General features: G+C 33.9%; 1 protein-coding gene across 2 annotated transcripts in view; it reads left to right on the forward strand.

Annotated features, from left to right (window-relative positions):
• Positions 1–18,718, forward strand: part of abcc3 (ATP-binding cassette, sub-family C (CFTR/MRP), member 3) — a 71,456-nt gene that overhangs the window by 21,772 nt on the left and 30,966 nt on the right. For both annotated transcript variants that reach the window (XM_089121748.1, XM_089121749.1), the window contains exons 7-17: positions 254–385; positions 1,686–1,913; positions 6,228–6,405; positions 9,985–10,146; positions 11,722–11,814; positions 13,138–13,341; positions 14,587–14,733; positions 15,823–15,910; positions 16,057–16,123; positions 17,616–17,742; positions 17,824–18,000. In XM_089121748.1, the coding sequence (XP_088977874.1) occupies positions 254–385; positions 1,686–1,913; positions 6,228–6,405; positions 9,985–10,146; positions 11,722–11,814; positions 13,138–13,341; positions 14,587–14,733; positions 15,823–15,910; positions 16,057–16,123; positions 17,616–17,742; positions 17,824–18,000 (1,603 nt within the window). The remainder of the gene's footprint in view (positions 1–253; positions 386–1,685; positions 1,914–6,227; positions 6,406–9,984; positions 10,147–11,721; positions 11,815–13,137; positions 13,342–14,586; positions 14,734–15,822; positions 15,911–16,056; positions 16,124–17,615; positions 17,743–17,823; positions 18,001–18,718) is intronic.

The raw sequence follows: 18,718 nt of genomic DNA on the forward strand, positions 1-18,718 counted from the left end.
AGATTAAGTTGGCTCAAAAAGTGAATAAATGGACTATAAATACTTATAATTTAGTAAAAAAAAAAAATTGCCTAAAAATACAAAATATTAAATAAAAAACATAATCAAACTAAAATATAGAACATTAATTACATTTAAAAAAAATCCGACACAACAATGACCGAAAAAGAAATATATAAACACATAAATAAAATAATAAACACATGCACGCGAAGAGCGCCAGGGGGTTGAATGTTTTGCTTCTGTTCTGCAGTATGGCCATTAAAGGCTACAAGTCTCCGCTGGAGAATAAAGACCTGTGGTCCCTGAACCAGCAGGACAGCTCAGCGCTGGTGGTCCCCAGTCTGCTCAACCAATGGGAGGTGGAGAAAGCCAAAGCGCTGAGGTATGTCTTCAAAAACACAGTCATTCAAGCTAAAGATTCTCCGTTTTTTGGTTGCAAGATTTTCACAATCAGTATCACATTACAAGAGTTCTTCTGGGTGGTTAATAGTGTGTTGCTATGCAGTTGCTAAGGGGTTCTGGGTAGTTGCTAGGTGGCTTCTATAGGGTGTTATTATGTGGTTCCTAGGCTATTCTGGGTGGTTGCGAGAGTGTCGCTATGCAGTTTCTTGGGTGTTCTGGTTGCTATGTTGTTTCTAGTTAGTTTGGTTGCTGGGGTGTTCTGGTCAGTTGCTATGTTATTCTGGGTGGTTGTCACTATGGTTACTAGGGTGCCAGGGTGTTGCTATGCTGCTGCTTTCTGGGGTGTTCTGTGTGGTTGCTACATGTGTCTATGGTATTGCTCAGGTGTTTTGTATTTCTGCTGTTTTGGTGTTATGCTTCACAGTTGTCATGATATTTTATCGATCTATCTATCTATCTATCTATCTATCTATCTATCTATCTATCTATCTATCCATCTATCTATCTATCTATCTATCTATCTATCTATCTATCTATCTATCTATCTATCTATCTATCTATCTATCTATCTGTCTGTCTGTCTGTCTGTCTGTCTGTCTGTCTGTCTGTCTGTCTATTTATTGTGTGTGGTTGCTGCTTGGATATTGCTATGCAGTTGCTAGGGTGTTCTGGGTAGTTGCTAGGTGGCTTCTAGGGTGTTATTATGTGGTTCCTAGGCTATTCTGGGTGGTTGTGAGAGTGTCGCTATGCAGTTCTTGGGTGTTCTGGTTGCTATGTTGTTTCTAGTTTGTTGCTATGCGTTTCCTAAGCTATTCTGAGTGGTTGCGAGGGTGTCGCTATGCAGTTGCTAGGGTGTTCTGTGTGGTTACAAGGTGATTGATATGGTATTGTGGGTAGTTGCTGTTAAGATGTTCCTTTGCAGTTACTAGGAGTGTTCTGGGTGGTTTCTAGGGTGTTGCTATGCAGCTCCTTGGCCATTGTGAGTGGTTGCTAGGGTGTTACTATGCATTTGGTAGGGTGTTTTACACAATCCACATTGTTCACAATTTTACAATTACAATTTACAGTGATCTGTTATCAGAGGAAACTATTTCAGAAATGTACATATTATGCAAAATCACAGTTAGCGAAAAAAGTTTTAATTTAAACAATGTAATAATTGATTGAGCTGATTGAAGTAATGAATACTTGCTTGTTAAAAAATGATTATGACATTTAGAAAAATGTAGTACTGACGATCCAAAGCACATTTGAAGCTCAGAGTTGATTGTTGTGTGCAGTGAGCAGAGCGTGAAGGACCAGGCCGCGTTCACGAAAGCGGACGGCGGCGCTGAAACGAACCACGTGGGTCCCGAGGAGGCGCAGGTTCTGCTGACCCCGCGGAAGGAGTCCCGGCAGCCCTCGTTCCTGCGGGCGCTGCTCCGCGCCTTCGGGCCCTACTTCCTCATCGGCTCCGCCTACAAACTCCTGCAGGACCTCATCACCTTCGTCAACCCGCAGCTGCTCAGGTGTGTGTGTGTGTGTGATGTAATATGATCTTTAATCACTCTTATCTACTAGTTCTCAGATTTACAGCTCACAGGGTTGTAATGCGTTTTCTTTAATCAGGGCTGCCAGATTTTGAGTTTAGCTGAGTGAGATTTATGGAATTAAGTTGGGACAATATTTACATTTACCGTTTTTACTATTATTGCTCGACACAAATTTCACGATTGCTGTCCAATTCTTCTGATTTTGAATCTATATTGATTCATTTGGTATAAATGTTAGCTACATGTTCATTTTTCTCAAGAAAAAAAACCTCACCTTATGGCATATGTAAACACACAGAGAGACCTGTCAGCTGGTATTATTATTAAAGGTTAAAACCAATGAAATATAATGCGTTTTTGTTATAATAACAGCATTATAATATTTGAATAACATAAGTAAAAATATAACAAATATGTAATATATTGCAGTGCACATATTTTGCTAAATATTCCTCTCTATAGCTAATTTTTTTTTCCTGAGGTAAATGTTACGTTATGTGATATTGTTCTCCAGCTGTTTTATCGACCATTTTTCGTGGTTAACACAGATTGATCGATATTATGTATGAGGCATATTCATTTCGGGAAGTTGTACTGTATCTTTCAACTATGGAAGCTTGTTTCCGCCATAGAAAGAAAAATAAAAAAAGATAATTGCGACTTTTTATCTCACAATTTTGACTTTTTTTTCTCACAATTGCGAGATATAAAGTTAGAATCTCGAGATATAAACTTGCAATTGTGAGAAAAAATGTTTCAATTCTGACTTTTCTTGCAATTGTGACTTTATTTTTCAGAATTGCGACTTTATTTCTCGCAATTGCGACTATATCACAGAATTGCGACTTCATATCTCGCAATTGTGACTTTATTTCTCAGAATTGCGACTTTATATCTCGCAATTGTGACTTTATTTCTTATAATTGTGACTATATCTCGCAATTGCGACTTTATTTCTCAGAATTGCGACTTTATTTCTCAGAATTGCGACTTTATATCTCAGAATTGCAACTTTATATCTCAGAATTGCGACTTTATTTCTCAGAATTGTGACTTTAAATCTCGCAATTGCGACTTTATTTCTTATAATTGTGACTATATCTCGCAATTGCGACTTTATTTCTTATAATTGTGACTATATCTCGCAATTGTGACTTTATTTCTTATAATTGTGACTATATCTCGCAATTGCGACTTTATTTCTTATAATTGTGACTATATCTCGCAATTGCGACTTTATTTCTTATAATTGTGACTATATCTCGCAATTGTGACTTTATTTCTTATAATTGTGACTATATCTCGCAATTGCGACTTTATTTCTTATAATTGTGACTATATCTCGCAATTGCGACTTTATTTCTTATAATTGTGACTATATCTCGCAATTGTGACTTTATTTCTTATAATTGTGACTATATCTCGCAATTGCGACTTTATTTCTTATAATTGTGACTATATCTCGCAATTGTGACTTTATTTCTTATAATTGTGACTATATCTCGCAATTGCGACTTTATTTCTTATAATTGTGACTATATCTCGCAATTGTGACTTTATTTCTTATAATTGTGACTATATCTCGCAATTGCGACTTTATTTCTTATAATTGTGACTATATCTCGCAATTGTGACTTTATTTCTTATAATTGTGACTATATCTCGCAATTGCGACTTTATTTCTTATAATTGTGACTATATCTCGCAATTGTGACTTTATTTCTTATAATTGTGACTATATCTCGCAATTGCGACTTTATTTCTTATAATTGTGACTATATCTCGCAATTGTGACTTTATTTCTTATAATTGTGACTATATCTCGCAATTGCGACTTTATTTCTTATAATTGTGACTATATCTCGCAATTGCGACTTTATTTCTTATAATTGTGACTATATCTCGCAATTGTGACTTTATTTCTTATAATTGTGACTATATCTCGCAATTGCGACTTTATTTCTTATAATTGTGACTATATCTCGCAATTGCGACTTTATTTCTTATAATTGTGACTATATCTCGCAATTGTGACTTTATTTCTTATAATTGTGACTATATCTCGCAATTGCGACTTTATTTCTCAGAATTGCGACTTTATTTCTCAGAATTGCAACTTTATATCTCAGAATTGCGACTTTATATCTCAGAATTGCGACTTTATTTCTCAGAATTGTGACTTTAAATCTCGCAATTGCGACTTTATTTCTGATAATTGTGACTATATCTCGCAATTGCGACTTTATTTCTCAGAATTGCGACTTTATTTCTCGCAATTGCGACTATATCACAGAATTGCGACTTCATATCTCGCAATTGTGACTTTATTTCTCAGAATTGCGACTTCATATCTCGCAATTGCGACTTTATTTCTTATAATTGTGACTATATCTCGCAATTGCGACTTTATTTCTCAGAATTGCGACTTTATTTCTCAGAATTGCGACTTTAATTCTCAGAATTGCAACTTTATATCTCAGAATTGCGACTTTATTTCTCAGAATTGTGACTTTATATCTCGCAATTGCGATTTTATTTCACCTAATTCTGACTTCATATCTCGCAATTGTGAAATAAATAGTCGCAATTATTATCATTTTTTTTAATCAGTGGTGGAAACGAGCTTCCATATTCACCAGCCCTATTGTTCATTCATGTTCATTTACCATTAACTAGTAAAGGGTATTTTTGAGATCGATATGTCACATGACATTTGCAAGCACCAAAACGCTATTGTTTGAATTTCATAATAAAATTGACAGAATCTGAGAGCTGAGAACCTTCTCTGTTTAGCCTATAAACTTTAAAGAGTATTAGAGATGCCTGAAATGAGGCGATCGTAAGCGCCAAAACGGTATATTGTTTGAATTACTTTCGTACTGAAATTGACAGAATCTGATAATGTGTTTTATATCTGTCGGTGTCAGTGTCCTCTTTGCTTCGTGTGAGAAAGTGAATGTGTGAGAGAGAGCGTGAGAAAAGAGTCGAGAGTTGCGTGTGAATGTGAGAGAGTTGTCAGCCCTGTCCTTAATGTAATATAGTGATCCATAATAAAGATGTTGAACATTTACTCTCTTCATTTGGTTCCAAACCTGTATGACATTATTAAACCAACAGGTGTAATATGAGACAGTCTGATAACAACAGACACAATAGCTTTTCTGTTCCTTTAACATTTACCTAGATATGGCTTTTATTACATGCATAGATTTGTTTTGTTTATTTATAACAGGCAGAGCAAACACGAAACGCGCTGATTAGCTGGAAGGAGTAAAATTAATATTTTCTCCATAGAAGCCTGTAAAATCGTTTGCATGCTGTTTTGCTCTCGCCACGTATGCTTTTCACACTCTCCACACATGTTTTACAATGCAAACGCGATGCAAATATGTTTCTCTACAGTCCTTTTTGCCATTTTGAATAAGTTATTTTTTAAAACAAGTCTCTCATGCTCAACAAGGCTGCATTTATTTGATCAAAAATACAGTCAAAACAGTAATATAAAGCAACACATCATTGATAATAATCATAGATGTTTCTTGATCATCAGATCCTCATATTAGAGTGATTTGTGAAGGATCATGTGACACTGAAGACTGGAGTAATGATGATAAATTCAGCTTTGATCACAGGAATAAATTACACTTTACTGTATATTCACATAGAAAACAGACGATTTACAGTATAATAATATTTGACTGTTTTTACTGTATTTTTGATCAAATAAATTCAGCTTTGATCACAGGAATAAATGACTTTACTGTATATTCACATAGAAAACAGACGATTTACAGTATAATAATTTTTTACTGTATTTTTGGTCAAATAAATTCAGCTTTGATCACAGGAATAAATTACTTTACTGTATATTCACATAGAAAACAGACGATTTACAGTATAATAATTTTTTACTGTATTTTTGGTCAAATAAATTCAGCTTTGACCACAGGAATAAATTACACTTCACTGTATATTCACATAGAAAACAGATATTTTAAATTCTAAAAATATTTCACAATTTTTACTGTATTTTTGATCAAATAAATTCAGCTTTGATCACAGGAATAAATTATACTTTACTGTATATTCACATAGAAAACAGCTGTTTTACGTTCTAATAATATTTCACAATTTCTACTGTATTTTGCAGCCTTGGTGAGCAGAAGAGGCTTAATTATTCCAAACCTTTGACTGTTTGTGTAAATATGATTGATGTAAACCACATTGCATGAAATGAGCAATCCGATCCACAGAGGTGTGGTTTTAACCTGATTCTCCTTTCACTGTCAGGATGTTGATTGACTTCACCAAGAACACGCACGCGCCGCTGTGGTGGGGTTACGCGCTGGCGTTCCTGATGTTCGGCACTTCCCTCTTACAGACCCTCATCTTGCATCAGCACTTTCAGTACTGCTTTGTCACGGGCATGAGGCTTCGCTCTGCGATCATCGGAGCCATCTACAGGAAGGTGTGTACTAGCGTCTCCATGCAAGAAAACACTCGTGTAGACCAGAAGGCAATATTTGTATGTAGAAAACATTTTTTGTGAACATTAAAGTCCCGCTGTAGTCAATCATTGCATCCCTTAGAACTCATCTTTGATCACCAAAATGACATTTACTTGAAAAAAATTAATCATGCCGTACAATATCTTGAATGTAACTCGACATCCTCGCCTCATTTAGTATTCACGGTTCTATTAATATGCAAATGAGCCCCGCCTCCACTCACTCACTCAGAGGTCCACTGGTTGTCGATCACACGTTGATCTGATTGGTTACAAGATGGTTTGTGACGTCAGAAACACCAGCGATTTAATGACAAAACACAAAACCACATTATGACATATCTTGCAATTGCCACTTTAATTCTTAGAATTGCGATTTTTTTTATCTCGCTATTGCAACTTTATTTCTCAGAATTGCAACTTTATATCTCGCTATTGCAACTTTATTTCTCAGAATTGCGAGCTTATATCTCGCTATTGCAACTTTATTTCTCAGAATTGGGTCTTTATTTCTCAGAATTGCAACTTTATATCTCGCAATTGCGACTTTATTTCTCAGAATTGCGAATTTATATCTCGCAATTGCAACTTTAATTCTCAAAATTGCAACTTTATTTCTCGCAATTGCGACTTTATTTCTCAGAATTGCGAATTTATATCTCGCAATTGCAACTTTAATTCTCAAAATTGCAACTTTATTTCTCGCAATTGCGACTTTATTTCTCAGAATTGCGATTTTATATCTCGCAATTGCAACTTTATTTCTCAGAATTGCGAATTTATATCTCGCAATTGCAACTTTAATTCTCAAAATTGCAACTTTATATCTCGCAATTGCAACTTTATTTCTCAGAATTGCGAATTTATATCTCGCAATTGCAACTTTAATTCTCAAAATTGCAACTTTATTTCTCGCAATTGCGACTTTATTTCTCAGAATTGCGATTTTATATCTCGCAATTGCAACTTTATTTCTGAGAATTACAACTTTATATCTCGCAATTGCGACTTTATTTTTTAGAATTCTGACTTTATATCTCACAATTGCGACTTTATTTCTCTCAATTCTGACTTCATATCTCGCAATTGTGAAATAAATAGTCGCAATTATTATTATTTTTTTTTAATCAGTGGCGGAAACAAGCTTCCATATTCAACACCCCTATTGTTCATTCATGTTCATTTACCATTAACTAGTAAAGGGTATTTAGATATGTTCGGTTCACGATCTGTCAGGTGACATTTACAAGCGCCAAAACGCTATTGTTTGAATTTCATAATAAAATTGACAGAATCTGAGAGCTGAGAACCTTCTCTGTTTAGCTTATAAAACACCACAGACACATAAACAACATTAAAAGCTTTATTTTCACCACAGAGGGACTTTAACGTTGCATTCTAGTTTGTCATCCTGCAAATATTATGGGAACATTACTTTTAAATGTTTGCTGAACGCAAGTAGTAACGTTTAAAATACGTTAGGTGAACATCCACCATGAACAATATATACACTAATGTTTTGAGAGCATTATTAAAAACCAGATAACTGTGAACAAACGTTTGTTCAGAACAGAACGCTCCCTGTAAGCCGGTTTTCTTTGCATTTCTTTCTTCTGTAACACAATATCTCAAAAGTGTTTTTAGTCTACACAATGGGCCCCTTGTTTCGTGTAGGCAAAAGAAAGAAATGCATACATCTGCACATGCAAATATAGGTTCGGAATGACACGAGTAAATAATGACAGAAGGGCGAACTGAGCTTTTAAACTAGTTTTAGGGGGTTAAATAATAAGGAAGCACTTTATTTTGACCTTTCATAGTCCTAGAAACTGCAGCTTTCAAAACTCAAGTTACTTATCCATGGTTTACTATTACAGGTTTGTCTGTTCATTATGATAAATGCAGTGCGTTAAGTCCCAATGAAAACACTTAAAAGGTGAAACTAATATATTATATAGACTCATTACATGCAAAGTGAGATATTTCAAGCCTTTATTTGTTATAATTGTGATGATTATGGATTACAGATATGAAAACCACAAATTCAAAATTACAATATTGTGAAAAGGTTTTCATATCTGTAATCCATAATCATCAACATTATAACAAATAAAGGCTTGAAATATCTCACTTTGCATGTAATGAGTCTATATAATATATTAGTTTCAGCTTTTAAGTTGAAAGTTTTTCGAGTTTCACCTGTATGTTAAGAGTAACTTGCACTTGAATGTGTTATGACTATTTTGCTGTGACTGGCAGAAACAAGAGTTACAAAATAAACATTAAACCTTCTAAAAGATGTGTTTAATTTAAAATGCAAGCATGACGCCAGCATGACATTGTGTTTATAGAAGTGTAAGTGTGCCAGTTGCAGACACACAGTGATTTGGTAATAACCTCTGCTCCACTGCTCTAGAGAGGAATAGCGCAGGGGTTTCAGTTGCCGGAGGTGTGTTAGGCGTGACGGCTTGTTCACACACATCTGTGCACTTTTACCTAGAGCTGCTTTGTACTCACATGAGCTTCACTCGTGGGTGTTGCACATTTAAGTACGTCTCTCCATCGCCGGCATTATTCCTCGAATTTAAAAAGCAAATAATAGACTTTGTCATGGGATGTTGCATTAGAAAAAGCTTTGAAATGAATCAGCAGGCGAAAGGTGAAACCCGAAAAATGAGAATATGGTGCAAAAGTTCATTTATGTCAGTAATTCAACTTAAAAGGTGAATCTAATATATTATATAGACTCATTACATGCAAAGTGAGATATTTCAAGCCTTTATTTGATATAATTGTGATGATTATGGATTACAGATATATTCTAATTTTGAATTTGGGGTTTTCATATCTGTAAGCCATAATCATCAAAATTATAACAAATAAAAGCGTGAGAGAACATTCAAATGTATCGTTTCTGTAATGTTTACAACGTGATGAATTGGAATCTTTATTTTAAAATCATTTGATCAATAAAATTACATATTTAAACAAAAATCTTTTAATTTTTTTCATCATGCCTTAAAATATATTGAATGTAACTCGACACCCTTGACTCATTTAGTATGCACGGTTCTATGAATATGCAGATGAGCCCCGCCTCCACTCACTCACTCCACTGGTTGTCGATCACACGTTGATCTGATTGGTTACAAGGTGGTTTGTGACGTCAGAAACACCAGCGATTTTTTGAGTCTGTCTTTGGTTCACTGCAGTTTTAAGGAGGAAATACTCAGCAATGCTGTCCACTTATCAACTTACACACATGTGTGTGTGTTAAAGCAGATTAAAAACACATATAAACAACATTAAAAGCTTGATTTTCACCACAGGGGGACTTTAACATTCAAATAACCCAAAAGAGTTGAGTGAATGATTCAATGACTCAGTCATTTGTGATTCAATGACAGAAAAGATTCAAACATTTTCACAGTTTAAACCTTAAATTTAGTTAGTTGTTGTTGTGACAATGAAAAGATTGATTTCTACAGTGTATGTTGGATTGTGGAAGCACATTTGACACGTTTTCGCCGGTCTCCGCAGTCTCTAGTGATCACGAACGCAGCCAAGCGCTCGTCTACGGTGGGCGAGGTGGTCAATCTGATGTCTGTGGACGCTCAGCGCTTCATGGATCTCACCACCTTCCTCAACATGCTGTGGTCAGCGCCGCTGCAGATCATCCTGGCGCTCTTCTTCCTGTGGCAGGTGAAGCTTTACACATTTGCATCGAAACACTTCCCCTTGCTCTGTGTGTTAAACGGATGACCATGTTCATACACAATGTTTCTCTATGAAACTCTAAATGCAAATCTAAAATGCTTCGAGGCATATAATCATGTAAAATACATTTCCCTGTTAGGCCTTCTTTCTTTTTTTTTTTTTTGACATTAAAGGCTGTGCGTCCAATCAAACTGCCCCAAATTAGATGAACGTAACATGCCATCATCTCTGAATGAAAATGACATTCAGGTTCGTTTGCAACAAGGCGAAGAACAGTTCGTATCGACCGTCATGTGTTTCTTAATTATCATGAAACCTGGCGTTCAGAAAAACATGATTAATTTTAAAGTTCAGACATGTTAATTATTCGTACAAGGTGCATAAAGAGCTTCAATTTGATTGTTTAAAAAAAAAAAAACCTGCAAAACCCTTGAAAACAGATATATTTATGAAGAAGTGAATGAAAAATGATTGAATTATTGAAAGACAATATATACAGGTGAAACTCGAAAAATAGTACACTCTAAAAAATGCTGGGTTGTTTTAACCCAATTTTGGGTAAAATATGGACAAACCCAGCCATTGGGTTACATTTTTAAATTATATTTTTAACCCAATTGGCTGGGTTTGTCCATATTTTACCCAAAATTGGGTTAAAACAACCCAGCATTTTTTAGAGTGTAATAGTATTTCAGTAATTCAACTTAAAAGGTGAAACTAATATATTATATAGACTCATTACATGCAAAGTGAGATATTTCAAGCCTTTATTTGTTATAATTGTGATGATTATGGCTTACAGCTTATTAAAACCTTTTCACAATATTCTTATTTTGAATTTGGGGTTTTCATATCTGTAAGCCATAATCATCAAAAAAATCATCAAATCATCAAAAAAAAATGGCTGAAAGACTAAACAAAATGAATAAAACGTTAACTAAAATTAAATAAAATGTAAAAAACTTTTCAGCTAGTTGCGAGGGCCACATTTATCTTTTTTTTCTCATTCAAAAATGGCAAAAAAAAACACAAAATTTAAAAAAACAGTTTTAATAAATTCTAAAAAGTAACAGAGTTATGGACAAACATTCTTTCAATAACGTTAATTGAACGTTAGATCAGAGTTATTTGGTCTTTAAACAAAAATGGAATGATTTTCGGAAGCGTTTCAGTTGGACGTTAGTCTAACGTTTATTAAATGTGAATTATGTGAAATTATCAATAATTGTATCCCTTAAAACTCATCTCTGATCACCAAAATTACATATTTAAGCATTTTTACTTGAAAAAGCTTGAATGTAACTCGACACCCTTGCCTCATTTAGTATGAATATGCAAATGAGCCCCGCCTCCACTCACTCGCACCAGCTCAGACATTCACTGGTTGACGATCACACGTTGATCTGATTGGTAAATGGCCAAAAAAAAACAAAAATTACTAAAGCTTTTACTAAAATCTGAGTGGAACGAACAGTATCTCGAGACTTCTGCTATGACAGTGGTTTCGTGTCGCAGTGATGTCAGCTGTTGAAGACGTGAGCGATTGTTGTGTTTCTCCAGAACCTGGGTCCGTCGGTGTTGGCTGGTGTGGCCGTGATGGTTCTGCTGATTCCATTCAACGCTTTCATCGCCATGAAGACCAGAACTTACCAGGTCAGCTGTCCTTTTCAGAAGTAACGTTCCCGTAGTTGAGTGAATAATTCAATGACACAGATGCTGTTATTTATTACTGAACATTTCAACCTTAAATTGAATGACTGATGCATAAAATTTAGTTGAAATCTAGTTTTTTTTTAATTGTGGCAATGAAAGAACGATTTCTACAGCGTATGTTGGATTGTGGAAACATGTTTGACACTTATTCAGACACAAACTGGGTCAGTCTGTTCACACAACGGCCTCAGTTCTGCTGCTTATCAATATATCTTCATCTGCCGTGGTTTTCAAAGCTCAAGCTTATTAGTCACATGTTTTGTGAAGTTTCATTTCCTCTTAAAGAGACAGAGCACGAGTGTCATTGATGTCTGCATATCTGCTCCAGAGTCATGATAGTTCACTAAAACTACAATGAAAACATTACATTACTTAAAAAAGAATAAATTGTAATAAAAAGAAAAAAAAACATTTATTTTATTTAAGCTATAGTTGCCAAGGCAACATTTCTCATTTTCAATTTTTATTTATTTATGTACTAAAACAACTCAAATTAAACTGAAAAATGCACAACAAAATTACTTTAAAAATATTAACTTAAATAAAACAATATATACATTTACAATTTTAACGAAAACTAAAACTGATATTAAAAATGAATAAATTCTGCATAGACATATGAAACTAAATAAAAACTAAGAATGACAAAAATGCACAACAAAATTACAAAAACTTAAAAAAAAACAACCTAAAAGTTAATGAAAAATAAATAAAATCCATATAGGCAAAAAAGCTAATAAAGCACAACAAAGTTACTAAAAATGTACAAAAATTAATTGAAATAAAAATAAATATGAATAAAAACTTTAACTGAAATAAAAATGAACAAAATCTATAAAGACAAACACAGCAAAATTTCTAAAACTTTATTTGAAATTAATATTAAAATTGAAAATATAAAAATAAAAACAAATTCAAAATGTTAAAAATGTGCAAATTTGAATAAAATCTGAAATAAAACTGACAAAATCTATATAGACATTAAAAACAGAAAGAAACGAATAAAAATGAGAAAAACTGCACAGCAAAATTACTAAAACTAACTGGAATTTAAAATAATTAAAAATAATACTAAAAGCTATAATAATTATTTATTTATCATTTTCATTTATTTGATCTTGATGGACTGAAACTAAACTAAAACTTAAATAAAAATAATAATAAAATCTGCATGAACATAAAAAATAAGACAAACCTGCACCCCAAAATGACTAAAACTTTAATTTAAATGCAATACGAGCGTGTAAGTGATGCTGTGCGCAGGTGGAGCAGATGAAACACAAGGACGACCGCATCAAGCTGATGAACGAGATCCTCAACGGCATCAAGGTGTTGAAGCTGTACGCCTGGGAGACCTCCTTCAAGGAGAAGATCCTGGCCATCCGACAGAAGGAGCTGAATGTGCTGAAGAAGACGGCCTACCTCAGCGCTCTGTCCACCATGGCCTGGACCAGCGCACCCTTCCTGGTAACACTCCTCTATCCCTGGACCTGTGTGTGTGTGTGTGCACTCTAAAAACACCGGGTTTAAAAAAAAACTATTTGGGTTGTTTTCGACCAAAGGGCTGGGTGAATATAGGACAGGCCACATGTTGGGTTAATTTGACCCAGCAAATTGGGTTGTTTATTTAACCCATCATACTGGGTTGATTTAACCCAGTATAGCTGATTCATTTTACTATAATACTTTTATTTATTTATTTATTTATTTTACTTCATACATGAATGAATGTCTACAGATTAACTGAAATCTTCTAAACTTAAAAATACTTAAAAAAAAATCTAAACTTAAAGAAATAATTAATACAACCACTGGCTTGCATGATAATTCATTTATTTTCAATCATATTTTACTGTATAAATCAAAATTTTATATATATATATATATTTACATATTTTATATATATTTTATAATATTTTATATATATTCTCAAGACTCGCCACACTCGTTTAGGTGACTCACATCGCCCCCTGTATGTTGCTTTGCATAAAATTAAAGGATATACAGAACAATAACGAATTTAGAGGTAAAATTAAATTTACTCAAACCTGTATTTCACAGAAGACACACAATTTTGACGGAGCTGCACTGATCTCTACTGAAGAGGTCGCAAAATGTCTGCGATAAATAACTCAACCCCTGGGTTATTACGTCTGACCCAGTATCTGGGTTACGCAAATACTACCCAAACACTGGAAAAATAACCCAAAAGGCTCAACCCAGGATATATATATATATATATATATATGAAGAGTTCAGATGCAAAAGCCTCTAAGTGCGTATTTTAAATTTTCTTCTAGAATGATCATTTTTATCAAGCTTGTATATTTAAGTTAAGTGATTTCACTTAAATGGCAATGAAGATTACCTATTAATTGTTATTTAAGTGAAATTACTGAACTTAAATATACAAGTTTGATAAAAATCATCATTAAAGAAGAAAATTTCAAATGGCATTTAGAGGCTTTTGCATCTGAACTCTTCATATATATATATATATATATATATACTGTATATATATTTTAGAGTGTGTGGAAAGGGCAAAATGTTTATTTTTGATATGCTGTAGATCCTTATCTCGGCGTCAAGTTGTCGGCTCATGTTTCAAAAGTGCATTAGTCATGATGTGTTTGGGCAAGTGAAAAAACATGTTTTGTTGCTGAAATCTTGAACCCTTCATGAGTGTGTGCTTGTGCTCTTGATGTCCTTCAGGTGGCCTTGACCACGTTTGCTGTCTATGTGACAGTGGATGAAGAAAACGTCTTGGATGCGGAGAAGGCCTTCGTGTCCTTGTCTCTGTTCAACATCTTGAGATTCCCGCTGAACATGCTTCCACAAGTCATCAGCAGCATCGTACAAGTGAGCTTTCACTTCAGCAGGCTTCTCAATATTACAGATATTCCTGATTCAATACAACTTTAGAGCTGTCAATCACCATTAAACATGATATATAAACATTAACGATCTCAAGATTTTTTAATGTTTATGAAAGAGTCTCTTTTGCTCACCAAGGCTGAATTTATTTAGTCCAAAGCACAGTAAAATGAAGTAAAAATGTGAAATATTATTATAATGTGAATCATCAGTTTTCTATGTGAATATTCAGTAAAGTGTAATTTATTCCTGTGATCAAAGCTGTATTTTCAGCATCATTACTCAATAATATGATGCTTAAGAAACATATAAGATTATTATCAGTGTGTCATTTTATTTCACAGATAATAATATAGCGATAAACCATTTTTTCAAAGATAATAATATAGCAATAAACCACTTTATTTTACAGATAATAATATAGCAATAAACCGATAATAATATAGCAATAAACCACTTTATTTCACAGATAATAATATAGCAATAAACCATTTTTTCAAAGATAATAATATAGCAATAAACCACTTTATTTCACATATAATAATATAGCAATAAACCACTTTATTTCACATATAATAATATAGCAATAAACCACTTTATTTCACATATAATAATATAGCAATAAACCACTTTATTTTACAGATAATAATATAGCAATAAACCGATAATAATATAGCAATAAACCACTTTATTTCACAGATAATAATATAGCAATAAACCATTTTTTCAAAGATAATAATATAGCAATAAACCACTTATTCACAGATAACGATGATGGCAGACAATTATTTTGCCTTTGTAAAAGCATTATTACAGTGTTTCTAAAACTAGCTCAGTTCTGAATATATAACATATATGTATGTATATATATATATATATATATATATATACAGTATATATATATATATGTGTGTGTGTTATATAGAGAACTGAGCTAGTTTTAGAAGGTGTGGCAGGTTCTGATTGTTTAAACGATTGTGAAATATCCAGCTCAGTATATTCCTGGGATGAGATCATCTTTGTGATGTGTTGGAGTAGTCCTGTCCACCTCATGGTTTTGTAATCTTCCGTCAGGCCAGCGTGTCTCTGAAGCGCATCCAGGATTTCCTGAGTCACGATGAACTGGATCCAGAGAATGTGGACAGAAGAAACAACGCCTCCGGTAGTTTTACAAGCGAACACAAGCTTCACTTGACCACAGCGGGTTTATGTTTCTGCGCTGGTTCTCATGCCGAGTCATTGTGAAATCTCTGTTCATCGTGACTGTACTCGCACTTCAGCTGACTCACGCTCTCTCTCTCTCTCCAGAATATGCCGTGACGGTTGTCAATGGGAAATTCGCATGGGCCAAACAAGACCAGGTCACTCTCGACAAGTAAGAAATCAATGTCCACAATACAGGAGAAACTCGAAAAATTAGAATATTGTGCAAAAGTGCATTTCTGTCAGTAATTCAACTTAAAAGCTGAAACTAATATATTATATAGACTCATTACATGCAAAGGGAGATATTTCAAGCCTTTATTTGATATAATTTTGATGATTATGGATTACAGATATGAAAACCACAAATTAAAGGTTTTCATATCTGTAATCCTTAATCATCACAATTATAACAAATAAAGGCTTGAAATATCTCACTTTGCATAATATATTAGTTTCACCTTTTAAGTTGAATTACTGACATAAATGCACTTTAGTCTAATTTAAAGTTTAAAGTTTAATCTGTAAAAGTTTAAAGTTTAATCTGTAATGTGGCATTCGTTACCCTCGTTCTAATGTAGATTAAACCTAGAGAATGAGATTGTTATCTAAAAAATGTATCATTTAGTCATTTAGTTGTTCCAAACCTGTATGAGTTTCTTTCTTCTGCTGAACACAAAAGAAGTTGATGGGGCTTCCATGGGTTTTTGTGCTGGGTAACAATTAATTGTGATTAATCGCATCTGAAATAATAAAAATTTGTTTGCTGTGTAATTATTTTGTATATATAAATACACACATGAATGTATATATTTAAGAAATATTTATACATAAAAATGTTTTATACACATTTGTCTTAAATATTAAATACATACATGCATATATACCTTTATTTGTTGCCCAGCACTATTTTTTAGATAAACCACTTTATTTCACAGATAATAATATAGCAATAAACCACTTTATTTCACAGATAATAATATAGCAATAAACCACTTTATTTTACAGATAATAATATAGCAATAAACCGATAATAATATAGCAATAAACCACTTTATTTCACAGATAATAATATAGCAATAAACCATTTTTCACAGATAATAATATAGCAATAAACCATTTTTTCACAAAAATAATATAGTAATAAACCACTTTATTTCACAGATAATATAGTGATAAACCACTTTATTTCACAGATAATAATATAGCAATAAACCACTTTATTATCGGATGCGATAAATCACAATTAATTGTTGCCCAGCACTATTTTTTTTTATGACATAATTTTCATTTTTGAGTGAATTATCCCTTTACATCATGAATCTAGCTCAGGTTAGTATATGTGTTGTAGTTTCTGTTCACCGCTATGGAACTGAAAATGTGAAAAGGGTCCATTCTAAATGAGTGGGCGTGTCAGCAGGTCCTAATTAGCATAACACACACCCATTATCTCCATATAAGGGCGTTCTACATGACTCCAGTAAAGCCAAGTGTGCTCAAAACAAACACACTTTAATGGAGACCTAGACTTCAGTTGATTGACTGAATCTTTTTTAGATACACAAAATACACTTAATTATGTTGTATCTTATTATAATACTTTACACGAAAGCGAGTTATTTTCAGTGGTGTGTATGCAGTAAGTCTGTCTCTCCTGTGTGCAGCATTAATGTGCTGGTGCCTCAGGGCTCTCTGCTGGCGGTGGTGGGTCACGTGGGCTGTGGGAAGACCTCACTGGTGTCGGCTCTACTGGGAGAGATGGTGAAGCTCGAGGGCCAGATCTCCATACGGGTGAGGCTTCTTTACTAGCTCACAGTGTGTGTGTGTGTGTGTGTGTGTGCAGGGCATTAATCTGCTCTCCTCTTCCGGCAGGGATCGGTGGCGTATGTCCCACAGCAGGCCTGGATCCAGAACGCCTCTCTCAGGGACAACATCCTCTTCGGAAGACCGTACGAGGAGCAGAAGTACAGGTGTGTGCTGGAGGCCTGCGCGCTGACCCCTGACCTGGAAGTGCTTCCTGGAGGAGACCAGACCGAGATCGGGGAGAAGGTACAGTCCACTTCTCAATAGTGCCGTCAGATTCATTTAATGCAATTAATTATATACAAATATGCAGTTTAGTATTTAATATTATTTAATTATAAGACATTTATGTAAAATGTCGGTAATCAGGAGCAATTCTTGCAATGCAGTTAATTACCAACAAAGTCTGTTTTGAGATGTTCACAGCAATTATTTACAATGTATTATATTAACCCTCTGGGGTTGTTCGTTCGACCCAAAGGGTGGGATTCATATTAAAATCCTGATTTTTTTTTTTTTACTCGTTTTTTATAATATTTTTTCTTTTCTTTCGAGAAAATTTCCAAAATAAAAAACATTTACAATTAATATTGATGCAATAATTATGACAAAATTTCCCCCCATTGAACATAAAAATATTTATTTATTATTATTATTATTTTTTTTTTTTTAAAGCTGTATTTCATTTTAGAGTCAAGCCTAGGCCTCATAAAAGCAATTTTTGAAATGAGATGGATGCCATCTGCTGGACAAACTGAGCATTTTAAAAATGCAAAACACATGTATCTGAATTTTTTTGGTGTGTTTGTGTATAAAAGTGTGTTTGTGTGTGTGTGTGTTTTGCACTCTTGATGTTTTATAGATTCACCCCTTCACTGTTGTGTGCTTTTTTCAAGATCGTGGCTGATTTGTAGATTCTACGCACAAAAAAACTCAGTATTTTCACATTTTTGCCAATTTCCCA

Source organism: Pimephales promelas, chromosome 17 (assembly GCF_988280905.1).
Source record: "Pimephales promelas chromosome 17, fPimPro1.hap1.1, whole genome shotgun sequence".
Classification (NCBI taxonomy): domain Eukaryota; kingdom Metazoa; phylum Chordata; class Actinopteri; order Cypriniformes; family Leuciscidae; genus Pimephales; species Pimephales promelas.